Below are 17,437 nucleotides of genomic sequence, written 5' to 3'. Positions count from 1 at the left end.
TGCATTAGGCCTGCATTTAGGAACGTGCCGCGACCTTGATTAAGTTTTCAGTCCATCCAGTAGTAGCCTAGCCACGTTGCGTTTTTTTCTACTTGATGTACGAAGATGAGCAAATGTCTTTATGAGTAGTTTTTATTGGACTTTATAGAAGTATGTATTTTAATTCTAATGTTTATAAAATTGAGCTTTTTAGGCATGCAGGTTAAGAAAACAGGCTACTAATCTTTCTATTCTTCTTTACAGACTGCATCAAAATTTTGGTTAAGAATCGGCCTATAAAATATTGAAGATTCGCCGCCATCTTCAAACAATTTTAAAGGTACTAAAGAACACTTGGGTATAGGGTGCCCAAGAAATAAGGTTAGATATTTTACTACGGATTTCGCAGACCGGAATATTTTCAATATCGCCCATAGTTAAGTACCTTTCAACATTCTCTCCCTTAATAGAATTTAGATACGCTTTGCCGCGTTTCCGAAATGACCTCAAGGTTTTATATACATTTATATCACCGGTAGGTTAATTGGATACAGGTTTTTATGATAGTACTACAAATTGAAAATAATTTAACGCCCAATATCTAGAATTTATATTAGATACAGCATATATATTTAAGGTGCGTTTAGAGAAGAATTTCCACCCACAGGTTAGACAGAAGACATTGTACCGTGAGCTTTCAACCGGTAGACTTTCTACGGCTGAAATAATGATTTTGATGATATAATTTATAAAAATATATCTTATACCATAATAGAATAACTCTACAACTATAGCAATCAGTATAATCAATAACGAAAACACAAAATAATTTAAGAAAACACATAAGTACTTTTAGCATGCAAAATATAGTAACAAGGCTAAGAAAATGATAATGCCTGTCCACCAATAGTCGTCAGCTTTTTTTTTTTTTTTTTGTTTTTACTTCAAGATATAAAGCAAACCAGTTTCACCATTTAGGGTGATTAGGAGAGATCTTGAAAGTTTAAAGCAAATGTACCTAATACAGGAGATTCTATTATTTATTACGATTTTGAAGATATAAGTACCTTGGTGTTCTATAATAGAATTAACGTTTTACATAATTATATATTTATTTAACTTAGTTACAAAAATGTCTTCAACTATAATTAACATTATCGCCCTGTTGCTTCTGCAATTAATGCGCAAAATTCCCTAAAATCACGTTGGAGGAGTTCATGTGATGTTTGATGTAGCACTAAATTTTAAATTGTAAATTATTTTATTATTCAGTAAAATTATGGTCTCCGTGTCTATAAGCATCGTGGTTTGGATCTCGATTCTTGACATTTTTCAATGTTTAGGTTACAAACTATTTAAAACCGTTTTAATGTCTTACCTTTGTTACATATCTTAACGTTATAGTTAATATTTAATTAAGAAATACTAACTGTGGCCACTCCATCCGGGTGAAGTCTTCATCCTCAGGCATCCAGGTATACCTTTTGGGGTCAGGTTGGCTGCACACGGACCGTGGCCTCCGACGAAAGTAGGAGCATTCCAGGTCGGCATCATAGGCGCATAGTTCTGGTGGTGCTGGTGAAGGCTGCCCAAACCTGACGTATACAATAGAATAATTTTTTTTCACCGATAATTGCAACCTTTTGAGCCATGGTTTCGCTTAGTTTGGCAAAAGATGTGGCCCTCTAGTAGGCCTTCAGGCAAAGCTACCTGAAAGAGGTTAGAGGTTAGTGTTATGTGCCTTCAGCGAACGGTTGTTTAGTTTCTGTCTGTCTGCGTCTCCGGGGCCTTATACCCTGTCTCTCTAAAGAGGGTTTACGTATGTGAAGTAAAAGGTTTGGTGTAACCTTAATCGTTCCCTTCGCGTTCAACTAGATTTAGTTTGAAGAAATCTATGGTAAGCGCCTTCAGCTCCAACCCAATGAAGTAATATGTATCAAGTGATAGACGGTGTTTTTATTGATAAAAAGAATATCTTAACCACTTGTAATGTGAACTAAACATTTTCACGATAAATTTAAAGATTTCTTTAATTAAATACTCCTCGATAAATTTTCATATCGAAAAAATATTGAAATGTTCAGAGTAAATCAAACCCTTCATAACCTTTGTATGTTTTACCTGGGATAGCGTTGTATGGGTGCGTAATCAGTGTTGAGGTTCTCATCCGAGGGCACTCGGCGACGGACGCACACGGATAAAAATGATGCTCTGTGAATAAAATTATCCATTGTTACTGAAATATTAACATTACTTTTTGTAAGAAAAGGTATAAGAGTTTTAAATCAAAGGTGCTTTTGTTCGTTTTTCAGCAATATTTTTTTAATTTTACTTTAATTGGAGCACAACCGTGGGGAAGTGTCAGTGACTCAAATCCATTATGCAGAGATTAAAAATAGTATCCCAAGACGCATTGCAAACGCATCTTGGTTTATAACCAAATCAGGAATCCATGGAGGACTGAACTTGGCGCTGTTAAGGAGTTCATGGTAATTGGAAATAAATATTATGCGACTTGAAAATCACCCGAATGATTTGGCTACCGAATTAACAACCATACATTAGTTATGTCATAACGTCAATACGTCTCAAACGTGATACACAAAAATTTGGTGACGGATGGTATAGGATGAGGTATCTCCTACTCAGGAGCCACTTACAAGTGATAAAGGAAAAGGAAAAAATCTGCTTTAAGTCTGTCCCTCAACAGTACTTTAAGGGGCACACCTAGTGTGACAGCCAGAAAAAAAGGCGATTTTTGGGAATTAATAAAAACAAAACTAGTAGATCAATCGTTTTAAAATTTTAAAGGTATATTTATACATGTTTTGAGAATACACAGTATAATTTTTGGAATAATATTTTAAATATTTTTGAAATAACACGCGATCTCCGGCGGCGCCAAAAAAAAAAGGCCCTCCACTGCTGGAGTGATTGCAGCCTTCTCCGTTGATAAAACCTAAAAAAAAAAATTCTCGTTAAACAAAAACATATTGTCTGTACGATGACCCTCGGACGAATCAAAAATTCAAAAATTGACAAAATGGCGGCATGTTGAAAAAAAAAGTTAAATTTTACCCAAAATTTTGGTGGTTTTTGGCCTACCAAAATCCGATTTTTGATCAGATCAAAAAACTGGAGGGTCATCGTATGGAGAACTATATAGAGAAGATGTGAAAAAAATTTGATAGCGATCGGATCATTTGTCTCCGAGTAATCACTCCAGCAAATTCGAAAAATGCTGTTTCGAGATAAACGCGTTTAAAGATAAAATAATCGTTTTCACTGTTATAAATGGATTAAAGTCGTACTTACAGCTAATCTGCTATTCCAGGCCCATATGTTTCACCTTCCTCTTCCTCAAAAAGGGCTCGTTGAGCTGAAGAAGCTGTCCACAAATTTTTAAAACATCCATCAAAAGTTTGATGGTAAAATTTGCTTGCTAGATCCATTAGTCCGCAAAAAAGATTGATCCCATTTATTCCGACGTCCAAAAGACGCATCACAGCAACAAGACGTCTATTTATTTCAAATACGTTATCGACCTTTGGTCCAGAATTAATGTACCAATTACCACATTCACAAATGATAGCTATTTTAAACCCCTGGCCTCTTGGACTTGCTTGATTAAAAGTAATTTCCTTGTGACATGTTTTGCACATCACTAAATTGCTGATACCTGGAGGCTCACAATAGAAACCTGAATCCTATTTGCAAAGGTTGGAAAAGACGGTAGACTCCGAACAGTAGCTCAGGTATGTCCCGTAGCCAATGCAACTACCTAACTGCCGAGCGGCTACTCTTTTAAATGGCTGTAACTCAAAAACTATTTAAGATATCAATTCAAAATTTTAGTATGTTATTTTTAAAGGTATAACCTATCGAAATATGAAAATAAAAAAAAATCGATTTTTTGAAAATTTCACACTAGGTGTGCCCCTTAATGAATTTAAATTCGTCAATTTTTGGTGTATTATGATTTCATCTCTTAATGTTTATAGGACGGTAGAATAAAACAAGATATTTATAGGTTAGAAAATATTGTAATAAAACATAAAATATGATATACAACCAAAGACTTAGCCATACGAAAATTTCGCAAAAATTATAATAACATAAATCTCATTGGTCGTTTCGGCCCATGAAAGCCTACTACAAGCCGTAGACCTTCCCCATAGGTATCTTTGGGGGTATTCCATAATCGCCACTATTGCGTGCGGGTTGGCAATTAGAGTGCGGTATTATGGTACGCAGAGGACACTGCTGTCCATCTTCTGGAAAGTTATTTGTGAATAGTGGCAATCCTATATAATTAATGCACAAAGTATGAATAATGCATGTATGCATCCTGAGAATCGAACCCCATCCTCTATCGCTGGGTTACAATTGCTCGCACAAAGAGTTTTAAATCCGTTTACAAAAATGATAAATATGAAGTTAATTAAGATTGCGAATCATTATTTGCGATGGTATGTATAAATTCAATTAAAAATTATTACCAATCATTTCAACAGAAAAATTGTTTGATATTTTTATGTTTTTAAAATTTTGATACAGAATGTATGCAAAACATATTTTTTGTTTACTGTTTATATGTAAGATATGTTCAAATCTTGCGTTATCAGTTTCAATAAAAAATACGTGATGGTGACAACTTAAAAGCATACACAACAAAGAGATCGATAACACATTGAATTTTATTTACACCCCGTCGTATCTTCCTCAATTTTTTCATATAGACTTAATAATATCCCGCCAGCGGAGAATAATAAAATGCTCAATTTGTTACTCCTACGCTCCCAAAACGGTTCACGTTTTATTGATAAAATCGTGGCAGTTGCTGAACACAAAAGGAAAATAAAAGAAAGCTTTCGATTACTTTTGCCAATTTAGCTAAGAAAACGTAATAAAATTCGTCGATTAATTAAACTCTTCGTATTTTATTCATTTATATCGGATCGGAAAAATAGCCTTAGTAATTTTCTTTTTTGGAGAACTACTGATTTCCAACATTACTAATATATCTACTCGTAATTCTGATTACCACAAAAAAAATTAATACGATATAATTTCGGACGGTCTTCGTATATTCGACTAATAGCGTAATACTGTCTTAAGAGATCCCGAAGGCTCTGTTGTTTCTAGCGACAGCTCTGTTCTGTCAGCGAGTTGTAATTTATGGCGTATAAATAACGACGTAATCTAACAAGACACAAATAATCGCGTCCCTACAACAATTAATTTTAAGAAACAAGTCGTAACAATATATGCTGCAATATTTGCGTCTATTGCTGAACTTAGGCCTCCCTCATAGATTTAGACTTATTATATTAGATTTGTTGGAATCGTACTATATCCAGCTTCTTCCGATGAGTTTAGTATTATCATCTATCCGCCTTATGAGTGGACATTCTTCGCTGGCCTGTGATCTCTACACAAAATCTTTAATTACCAGCAGTCATTGCAATGTTTATATCTTTTTTGGTAACTGTATTACTTTTTATGAAATGGCGGCATAGAATGCTAATAGACAGGTATGTACATTATAAATACTATATAGATGTGCTATTAAATCTCCATAAAGTCTTTGAAAGTCAGGTTTATATTTACATAAGTATTTAAATGGCATGAAAATTTAATACGCAAATGAAACGAATATTTATATATTATTTCTGTATTACTAAATTATTCCTAAGGAAAGTTTGGCTGACGGCGGTACAGGTCTTTAATACCACAAAGTATTAATGTTTCACAAGTAAGCTCGTTGAGGAAGTTCGCTTCGGCGAATTATCAGTAGCGACTGAAAATTAATGCAGCGCTACAAAGAGATTTCTTAATTTGTTGCAGACTTCCTTTGTTACGGGAATAAATATTTACGTAACGGTGGAAAAATTAATATACTTTTATTCCTTGAAGTAACTTTGTTCTATAGTTTTAATTATTACTTTCGTTCGACTACCTCTCCGCAAATATATAAAAAATACGATGTTAGATTTATTATATTGAATTATTTAATTACAGTTGATACAAGAATGAAAGTAAATAATTTTTATTATGTTAAAGAAAAGAGATTTTTATTAGGGATTTAGTTATTATAAACCTTTGAGTTATGTGCGGGATTTCTCTACGTGGATTTCTCCATTCATATACAGCGAGATTCGTAAACGATTGAAAACATCCGACACAGCGTATTGGCAAATGAAAGTGACAGTAGGCAGGTCGTATAGAGTGCAGAAATAATAGTCGCGGAAGCATTAAGGTTTTTGGACTGATCACAAACCGGCAAGCACTGCGTAGGACGTCAAAAGGTGGATAGAGGAGCCTGTTAAAGAAGTCGCTTGATACACAGCTAAAACCATTAAAATACCTTTGTTTCTGTGTGTGTGTGTTGCACAGGTAATACAATGAAGATACCTAGTCTCTGAGTACCTTCACAGGTTCAAGCTAAAGGAGGACCCCTCGTGCTTCTGTGAACCGGGCGTGGGCCAGACCGTGGTCCACCTTGTGGCCCACTGTCCGGCGTTCGGAAGACTGCGCGCAGATTCCGAATGCCGGATGGGCAAAAAGATAGAAGAAAAGAATATCTCGGCCATCATGCAAGACGAAGGGGAGAGAGTATGCTTCCTCAGCTACTGCAGGAAGGTGGTAATAAATACAATAGGTAAAAATAAATAATGTTGCAAAATAAAATAGTAAAGAAACCTAGAATGTAGTGGTTGAGGATGAATGTATGGCTAATGGAATGAATTGAAATGGGAAAATTGTAGAATGAAAGAATAACGACAGATAAGATGATATATGAAAGAGAAGAATGGTAATAATAAAAAAAAATGAATAAATTACTAGAATTAAAAAGTCTCTGTCCCACACGAGATAGGGGAACGAGAGGTCACCAACAGCGGGGACCATTATATAAAAAAAAATTAAGATACCTTTGTTTCTGTGTGTGTTTGTTGCACAGCTGAAGCAATGAAGATACCTTTCTTTCTGTGTATGTGTGTTACAATGTGTCCGTTGTGTGTTTTGCGGTAGTTGTACACGAAAAATATATTTAGATCTATATGAGAAACTTTTGGGCTTATTTGATTTTGATGATAAACTGTTTATAAATAGTTTTGTTCCAACTTTGAAACAAATAGTAGCCTTACTCAGCGTATCTCGCGTAAGAGGCGTGACTCATTAGGCAAATGGTTATTTGACGAGAAGTTGAACAAGCGTTTATTTCTTTTTAAATAATTGTAAAAATATAAAAAAACAAGATTTACCTTTTATGAAATTAAAAGCATTGTCGTAAAAATTCTTTGTAAATTTGCCTTACGAGCAAATACAGTTAAATATTATATGAACGGCAAAAAGGGATTTGCTATCTATCCCCCGTGGGTAACAATTTCTGAGTGGCACGTATAAACATTGTGGAGAATTGACTGTAACATATATTATGCAAGGACAGAACATTGATAGGAGCCGAGGGAACGACCTCATTCCTCTTAAGTAAGAACAGGTGGAAACTTTCTTATATAACATCGACATGCCGTTTGGTGAGAAGTGTTATCACTGACAAACGACTGTCTTCGCTTCTTTATGCATAATGTTCCATTTTTGGTTTCATAAATGTATTTACTGGGTATATATACTTTTTGATTTACTTTGCAATATATTTATTTATTTTATAACCATGCTATTCATTTAAAGGTAACTAAACCGACCATTCCATAAACAGCGCGCATTCAATTTTTCATTATACAACTAGCTGCCCCGACTGACTTCGTGCTGGTAAAAGGGGTAAAAGCTCTGTCACAATCTAAGAGGCAAAATAAACAATTAAATCGTATTTTAAAGCAATCGACTTATAAAATATGTAATTAAATGACATTATACAATATACTAATAATAAACAACGATTGTTTAGAATATTTGAAATCAATAAAATAGAGTCTGTGTTTTATGTATAAGTTAAGGTGTTAAATCTATCGATATTAAGTAATCTCATGTGTGAATGGATAAAGATTCCATTAAAGACATTAAGCTCTACTAATGCTTGTACGATAGTATAGTTACCCTTAACATAGTTTTTAACAGAAGTAAATCTTTCTACACTTTACCCGTAAGTTGTAAGACCATAACAGTCTTGGATTGAGATTATATTTTTTTATATAGAGAGATTATATAAAAAAGAGTTTTTGATTATATTCTCTTTCCAGACTTCTTATTCAAGCAAATAAAGAATAACGTCATAATTGCAAATGTCGAAAAATGCCAAAGTATTGATTGCTTAAATTAGGTAGTTTTGGTATGTTTTGTGTTGTGAAGAATTTCTTTCCTAATAGAAATTCTTTTTCCCAAAAAATATACACGATGAATACTCTATTAATATTAAAAATAATTTGCAATATGAAGAACTCTCAGTGTAAGTATCGCAAACATGTACAAAGGAGCTGGTTATTAATTCACACCATTAAGTGCTTAAGAACTTAATAAGTAAGCTCGTAATAAGTCCTTAAGAACTATAGCCAACACTCATTACTTTGCTAAGAAGCCACAAACGTAAAGTTTCATAACGAGAATAAAAGATTATTTAAGATTGTATCCCTACACGAAATGTAAAGTATTTTATATATGTAAATGAAAGCGTCTGAATCCAAATACGATTCTAAGTATTCAAGAGTAAAAAAGATATAATTTTGATTAAAATGACAAAATAGAAAGAAAAATATTATAATACATAAAAAAATATTACACACCCGGATAGATATTTGTTTAATGTGATCAAATTGAAAAATTGCTAAAAGAACATTGAAATTGATACTGAGTAGTTAATTAACGTCATATGTCATATTCCGGACCAAAAAAATCTAATACAGGACCCTAAATATAATACATGTATTCTTCCCTGTTTCGTATTCTTGGTTCTTTAGTCACGGTATCGCGTTTAATTTATAGTATTTTTCTCTCCTAGCACAGCGCAGGAAGTTTACCTATAAGGTAGACAAAGATGCTTCCAACTTAATCCGGTGACATTAGGTCAGGCGCAGTCTAACTTGTTTCATTAGAAATCTATCCGAGAAACCCGTTTCTAGCAGTCTATGCTCTGCGGCTGAAATTATGATCTATCACTGCATATCCCTGCAAATGTAGTATTAACCAGAGATTTAAAGTAGAAAATATATAATAATACAATATTAGTTTTGCGGTCACTAGATCGACATATAAAATAATGTTTACTATTCGCACTCAAACAACAAAAAAGATTGTTAACGTTTTCTATATCAATTTTAAGAAAAACGGAGTCTCAGATCAAAAGAAAAACTGTAAAAAAAATAATTTAAGAAAAACCCTAAAATACTATCATTCGTATTATTTAGTTCTTAAATATGTATATGTTTATATTTTTAGTAACTAAATATTTAATAAGGATCTAGTTTATTAAGAATTTTACTTGAAGGTAAAAATTATCATCAGATATTAACTTTTATTTAACTATAATAAATCATTAATAAACAACTTGTACAAGTTAAAATATAACTGTATCTATATTACTCAACAAACTACTGGAATATTTTAAAAATAATGCACTGGGTAACATACGAACAAAAGAGCAGCTCAACAGAAAGGCTTAGTTTTGCTTAATAAATTTTTAAACTCTCGAAAGAAGATAAATCGTATGAGTTTTTAGTCCCGTTATAGTTTTCATAAGAAATGTTTAAATTTTGACACGTACCTGTTGGCTCTCGAACATGGACTCTCGATGTGGTACTGCGACAGGCAGCCGAGGAATCGGTCCTTTTTGGACTTTTCCAGCTCCAACAAATCCAGTTGCTTGTTGTTGATACAGTATTGCTCTCGGAACTCCTGTAAAATAATAATATAGATAAATGTTAGACAGTCTATTCATTCACCATTCCTAGACTGAATGTGACTGAATATCAAATAAAGCGATTTTTTTAAGAATTACGTTTATGGTGCGAGTACTGAAAATACTTAATTTATTTCTCGCAGTTAATGTTCACTCTAGCCAAGCTCAAGCTCTAGCTCTATCGTATTAAGGAATTGATTAGTCAATGTTGCAGCTGTATTAATACAGTCCTCAAAGCAAGGATTATCTTTAGATATATACAGGCTTAATGCAGACAGCGTGATGTCATATCTTATGATTTTTTAATCGAAGGACTTTTATTTGGTGTTTCTATCTATGCAAATAAGTAATTAAAGCCAGCTGTCGATCTCGAATAATAATGTCGTTATTGCATTGTTCCGAAGCGATTTCAATGTTGTTAGCCCTAAGGCCTTTACAGCTTCGTCAGATAAGAGTTTTAATATCGATAAGATAATATTGTTACAAATTCCTCACTTTTTATGCTACAAGACAAAACATTTCATGACCATCATTCTATCGTCTGTTAACGCCATCTAGTGTACTGGGACATGAATTAAATCTTCTTAAATCCAGTGACCTAAAATTACGATATATATGTATATTTGTTTGATTTGATAGTTTCTCTTAAACGTGAACCGTTATGATGTAACTCTGCTAGAATCAAGATACAGATTTTTTATTACTAGGCAATAGTATTATTTGATTGAAAAAAATGCTACAATAATAGGACACCAGATAAAATTCCTAAAGTTTCTGTTGGTAAATTAAAAAAAAAAATTGTTAAAGAACATATGTGTGCTATGGATTACTTCACTGTAAATGACTTTACAGAAGATAGGACACTGAACTGATGTACTCGTGTTTAAGATATTGTAATGCTAATTAAAAATGTAATTTTATTCATGTATGAAATGTTTGGACTATCATCGAAATTAGTGGTACATTAAACTAGACGTCATCAATTAGAGGTGTAAAAATGTGTAAGATTAAATGGAGAATTGTTGACTTTGAATATGATAATCTATATAGTCAAGATATGCAGCGATACAATGCCATTTTACAGTACAAGAAGTACTAATGCTTTAAGGCTAATGATTATTATATAATAAGCACAATGTATGCTGTACGAAGCCGAGGTAAAGCAATCTGAAAACTAACGTAAAATAAATGATTCCAATTTGAATATCGTTGTATCGAATTTCATATTCTATTCGTAAAGATTTTGATCCTCCACGCTCACCCCATTTCACGTGGCTTTATTCAGCTAATAGGATTTAAAGTCATCCATCAACCGGCGTTGTATCGGTTTCAGTTACCAAAATTGCAAAATTGCTCACGGCTGCACGCATGATTGAATAATCTTGCCGCATTCTCTTGTTTATTCTATACATATTTTTGAAATACCTTACGCTTAACATAAACACACCCTTTGTAATATTTTTGTTGTTAAAATTATTTTTTTATGTATTGATGTCCTTATAAAAATGAATTTATCCTTAGCCATGCTAAGGAATGAAAATAACTCGAAACTATTTCATTGTTTTTTTCTGTTTCCTGATATTTTGTAGGAAGTTCATGTTAAAAAATGTAATACAAGAAAATTAATAATATAATTTTGTTTTTACATAAATTTGTTTGACAGTACAGGCGCTGTTAATTTTAATTTTAAAAATTTCATTAATTAGTTTTTATCGTTTTCGTATTTATTTTAAATATTATTTTATTAACATTAAATCAATAAATTATGCGATCACTCTGTTTAATTAGTTTATTTTTATTGCAATGCGACATGCTAATCACTTCTGGTAGTACAAACTCCTCGATGTACGCTTTATAATAATACTTATTTTGTTATGACACTTACGCTAGTTAACCTGTAATTTTGGTCACCATGGCGTTCTTAAATAGAATTTGGTTATATATATAATACTTTTAGGCGGCTGATAATGGCATGGTTGTAATATTTAATTACTAAGCCTCATTCAAAAAAGACTTGCCAGTCATTAAAATTACGTCAAAAGAGTTTACAACGACCATGGTATCACAATTAATAATTTTAGAGAAATTATATTTGAAAACCGATACGTTTTTATGAGTTTAAATTAAAAAATGATTGAAAATATTTAAAGAGATTACATAATTTTCATTAAGAAAATATTAGAAGTTGCTTCCTTCAAAATCTACTGAAGTGTTTGTAGTAACTAAGCTTCGTCTGCTCAATTTAATGAGAAACAATTTAATTCAGAACGTATAAAAATTACAAGATAAACGAAATTTCATATGATTACTACTTTTTTCGTTACACTGAATTCTCTCAGTAAGAAAAATACTTTTAATCGATGGAGATGTATGTATTTAGTATTTCTTTACTATCGTTACGGAAGCAGGCGCTTCACTGCAGGATTTTATCATCTCCTATAGCTTATCAATAAGACTGAAAATTAGCGGCCTCAATAATCTTCCAACGACTTTAATAAGGTCGTCTATCCACGTTCTGAGTGGACGTCCTGGGCTATGCTTGCCTGTCTGTGTGACCTTAGGGTCCAGGGCCACCTCTTCTGAGCGCTATGTGGCTTGGTCTACCTATTGCCACATTAACTTGCCAATTCGCGGGTAATTTTGTACGTCTACGTCAGTTTGTATCTCGTAGAGAAATCCCGTGCATAGCCGAAGAAGCTCTAAATCTTCTCTCCATGTTTCACTGCCTGGAGTTATCTGGTAACAGAAATTGTTTGTAATGTCGGGCGAAGCGTTTGTCCTACGCCTAAAAGGATGATGACGACTCTTCGTCAGTCAATTTAATAGAACTGATATAGTATATGACCAATGAAATAACATATAAGTTTATTAGTAATACTTGTTACAAAACAAACCTGCTTGGAGTACATGGTGGTCTTGCTGGCAGGCCGGTCGTCGATGGCCCTCTGCCGCTTTCTGCCCGCGTTTTCATCCTCTGACTCGTAGCCTTTGGCTGAATGCGCTATGTCGGCCTGTAAAATTAAAACAGATTAAAACAAAGAGCTTTTAAATCTTTTGTTAATTACTATTAGATAACCATCAAGTATGAATTATATGAAACACAGGCTCGGTCATAACGACATTTTGATGCCTTTTTTAAGTATATGCTAACTAATGTATATCGACGAAAATGGCTAAAAGGTGTGTGGTTGGCAGGCAAAGAAGTCAGCTGACTAAGTTCTTCTCAGACCATGCTATTACAAGGGAGGTTAATTTGTGTTAGTTTCTATGAAATTAAGATAGTAATGCTTTGGACACGCTTTTCATGACTTTCAAAATTGATTAGTGTAAATTGTCCAAGTGGATAATAAATAGAGTAAATGACAGAAAGAGAGAAGAAGCTTTGTTTGTACAATAAGAAAGGCAACCTAAGTTTCTTTCATGTTGCTAGTTTGCGAGAAGACCAGCTACATGAAAGAGACTTGGGTTGCCTTTGTACAAATAGAAGGTTGACGAGGTGCAGCCTTATTGTTCCCAGAACGTTAGGGAGAGGCTTTTCCTAAGATTGAAAAGAGATCGGAGGGAGGTTAATTATTTTATTTTTTTTCACTCGATGTAAAAGCTAAATATCTTCTGATACATGATTAACCGTATTCACCATAACAATTAATATTTCAATGAACAGTTATGTTGATCGTTCCGGATTACTTTCCGTTTTACGGATTATTATAAAAAATAAAACAAAAAAGAATTTAGAACTAATATATCCGTTTACATCAATTCTCAGATTTGATGGATCGTTTTATTACCTCGCAAAGAAAAAGTTAATGTAAATGAATATGATTCATAGACGGTAGTGATCACATATATTTTCAAGGGCTTATTCGTTTTTTATCATCACTTAAGAAAAAAAGTCTTATGACGTATTTCTATAGCAGAAGATGATACTCTCAACATTATTTTTGATCATATCTACTATTCTCGCCTTGTGCAGTCTTTTTTGGATTAAAGACATGCCGGTATCCTTACTACTAAAAAAAATATTTAATGTCTGTTTCTTGTTTTGCCTTCGATTGTAGATTATAATACCTAAAACCTAAGCCACTACATACTACATAGTACAAAAAATTTTTTGTTCAAATATCTTAGTTGGGACACAAACTATATTTTGCATGTATACATATTGTATGGTACACCATAACATTTCCTACAAAAGAAATGGTAATGTTATTATAACAGATGGTAGCATAACGATCGTCCTAATGACCAGCGTTGTTATGAGAGTGAAACATGTTCGAGTTCTTCTAATGATCTACGGAAAGAAAGTCATCCCGCACTTGACCGATCGTCAGTCCAGCACGGCCCAAATGTCGTATTCTAATTCTGATTCTGACACAGTATTCTGATGTCGCTCGTGTACATTATCAAATGAACATTATTATACACGGAATTCCGTCAAATGTCTTCTTGAGTGGTTTCTTTCCTAAAAATATCAACAAAAGAGAGTCTACATTGGCAAAATTGAAGTTGAATAAACATAAAAAATCTTCTCATGAAACACACGTAAATTATATTCAAATCTAAACTTTCAGTATTAATGTTATTTTAAGTGAGCTTTATGTACTAGCGTGGTAGTAAAAAAAAGAAAAAAAAATGCTAATGGACTTTTCCGAGATCTGTTCTTAAATAATTTGTGTCGTCGCTTCAGTAAATTTTAATCAAAAGAAAACGTAGTAGTTTGTTATCGGAAAAAAATACCCTGCTCTCTTTACTTCATTTGATAACCAATTATAAATTACTTTATTATTTTGTTTATTTTATAAATTGGACACAGATATTTGGAATAACAAAGTGAGCCGATGCCAATGTTAACTCGGCCTAGATTTGAAAGTAATATTTTTTGAAAGTACAAGATCTTCTTTTCGTGGCGATGGAGCAGTTTTAGTGACGAAGGTTGTTGCAGGATCTGCTTTCATGATGACAGTGAATTTTTTGCAGGTAGATAAAGCTATAGCATTAGGGACTGTAACAATAAGTCGGCACGTCTAAATTAATAAATTATGTGAACTCCTGGGTAAGAGAGAGATGTAGATGCAATCTTCTCATATCTTGAGTTACCTTTTTGTTCTGTCAAAATGGAATATGTAATATGTTAACATGTCTATATGAATGCTAATGTTAAAAATAGAAATAATATTAAAAAAAATTCATAGCAGCTCGATCAGCTAAATGGTTACAATTTCTTTTTATTGTCTTAAGACTTATATAGGCATATTAACATAGGTGCGTTTCAAATATCTGTAAAATTTCTTTACTTTTATTTTGACTTCATGTCAAAGGTGCCAGGGTACAATATCAATAAAAAATTAGATTGATTAGGTTTTTTATTTGCCTAAGTACATGGGTACAAAGTAGCAGCCAGATAATAGTAACCGATCAAGTTGAGGTTCAGCCTCGGGTGCCTTTAAGTCAGAATGCGAAACAGGTATTATCTACGAGTGACAGGAAGCTGATATCCCCTAGTGGGGGCCCTTAAGCTTAGTGACTCCACGGAGCGTCAATATAAGCAATCTAAGAGTTTCGCGCACTCTTAATCCGGTAAAATATTTGTATGTCGCGGCCTGTGCCGAGGCTCCGAAGGAAGCCCGCGAGCTTCGCTAACTTACAAGAGGTTTTACGCTAAGCGCCCTTTACAGGGTGTAAAACACCCCCAAACACCTCCAGAATTGGAAAAATCTTCATGAGCAGTAATGTGATAAAACAAAAAAGAAAAATTGTATTTTTTAGGAATTAAAGAGGTACTAAGGGCCGGCGCCCTGTGATAACAACGCACTTCCTACACCACAGATAAAGCCACATCTGAGAAGAATAATAAATTGAACGTACCTAAAAGTTCATATGATAAAAATAAATAAACAAATAATTTTGTCAAATAGGAACCACTAAGGAGTAATTCCTAATAAATATTTTGGCAATATAACTTATCATATTCACGTGAAAGTAAAACTAACGACTGTGGTAATGTTCTGAGAACTCTAAATCGTCTCTTATGTTGTTAGTTCTCTAGAGAATTTCATACGAACATGACAATGCTTTTAGTTATAACAACTGTTCTTGTGGTTGACTTACGGAAACTATTTGTTTTTGTTTGTAATATAAGAATATGAGAAATATTTATCACAGATATTCCTCTATATCGTCGTATTGAGAGAATAAACTGTAATGGAAATTTTTGGAAAGACGTGATAGTGAAAAATCTTTAAGACCAACTGAAAATATTAGGGTGTGCAGAAACAGCGCTATTTTAAGCGCGCTTGAACTGAATAAATATTTACTATAGTTTAAATAAGAAAACTCATTTTTCAACTTTTCTTCATCTCTGACTTAAATGCGTAATAAGCTTCAGTCATTAAGGTAAAATACTTGAGTCTTTTCAGACAACGACTTGTAATTATTTCTTTGAGAAAATGTATTTATAAGTCATGACTTAAATAATATTATTCAGATGCTTAAGATCGCTATAATTTATAACAGCTTTAATTGAGTGAAGTTTATATTTTCTGTCACATTTTTAAATTAGTCTCTCTTTTTTTTAAAAAAAACTTGTTAGCTCATAATTTTAGTCCTCGTTGTTTGAATCGAGCTTGGAATGACGAATATGGTTTCTCAGTTGAGTTTGATATTAAGTTGCAGAAAAGCTATTTTTTGTTACTCAATCTTAATCAATTAGTTTCATTTTGAAAAGATTTATCATCAGATATACCATTCATCAAAAACAAATTTTTATAGTGGTTGTACATTACGCAATTGGTACTATAATAAGAAAAAACGAAATTTTTATAGTTTGTCACATGGTTTATAGTCTATATTTTTGGAATAAATTAATAGATTAATCTGATTAAATTATATTTTTGAACCCCCTTTTAGTAACTCTATCAAAAATAAATTTTAATTTAGAACTAGAAGTATCAGATCACGTAATTTGTAGTATATACTGTTCGTCGGATGACTCTAATTTTACATGCTTGAAATATAAAATAATTTACAGAAAAGATATTTATGTTCGGAAAACTCTAACTGTAACCTAATCAAAACAAATTTTAATTGAAAACTAGAAGTTTTAGATGGTTTAAATGATAGTATAGCTAGGGAACGATAAAGCGTTTACAGCTTGTCAGGTGGTTTAGTTTGTATTTTTTGAAAAAATTAATAGATCAATTTGCTGAAAATATATTTTTTAAACATCTAACTGAAATTTCGTATACTATAACATCGTTATAGATTTCGTAATTTGTAGTAGAGTTATGAAAGAACGTAGTATATGCTGTTCGTCAGATGATGAAAGTAATTTGTTGAACAGCACACAGTTTATATGTTTGAAATAAATTAAGAAATTAATTCACCGAAAAGATATTACTGAACATTTAATCCCATCAAAAGAAATTTTAATTAAAAAGAAGATGTTTTAGATCGTATAATTTGTAGTAAAGCTGGAGAGTAGCGAAGTGTATAAATTTTGTCAGACGATTTTTAGTTCTCTGAAAATATATTACCGAACCTCTAACTGTAATTCCACCAAAACAATTTTCAATTGAGAATTAGACGTTTCAGATCTTGAAATTTGTA

At 32.7% G+C, this 17,437-nt stretch overlaps 1 protein-coding gene across 1 annotated transcript in view; it reads right to left on the bottom strand.

Annotated features, from left to right (window-relative positions):
- Positions 1 to 12,786, bottom strand: part of LOC137918728 (microtubule-associated protein futsch) — a 37,764-nt gene extending 24,978 nt beyond the window's left edge. The window contains 4 exon segments of the mRNA XM_068761612.1: positions 1,410 to 1,574; positions 2,086 to 2,190; positions 9,698 to 9,828; positions 12,727 to 12,786. Of these exon segments, the coding sequence (XP_068617713.1) occupies positions 1,410 to 1,574; positions 2,086 to 2,190; positions 9,698 to 9,828; positions 12,727 to 12,741 (416 nt within the window). The 5' untranslated portion in view covers positions 12,742 to 12,786.
- Positions 12,787 to 17,437: the final 4,651 nt, after the last annotated feature.

This window comes from Battus philenor, unplaced genomic scaffold, assembly GCF_028537555.1.
Source record: "Battus philenor isolate CCGP_79_NKW_IND1 unplaced genomic scaffold, ilBatPhil1.0.hap1 SCAF_15, whole genome shotgun sequence".
In the NCBI taxonomy this organism is placed as follows: Eukaryota; Metazoa; Arthropoda; class Insecta; order Lepidoptera; family Papilionidae; genus Battus; species Battus philenor.
This window is presented reverse-complemented; position numbering and strand designations above follow the sequence as displayed.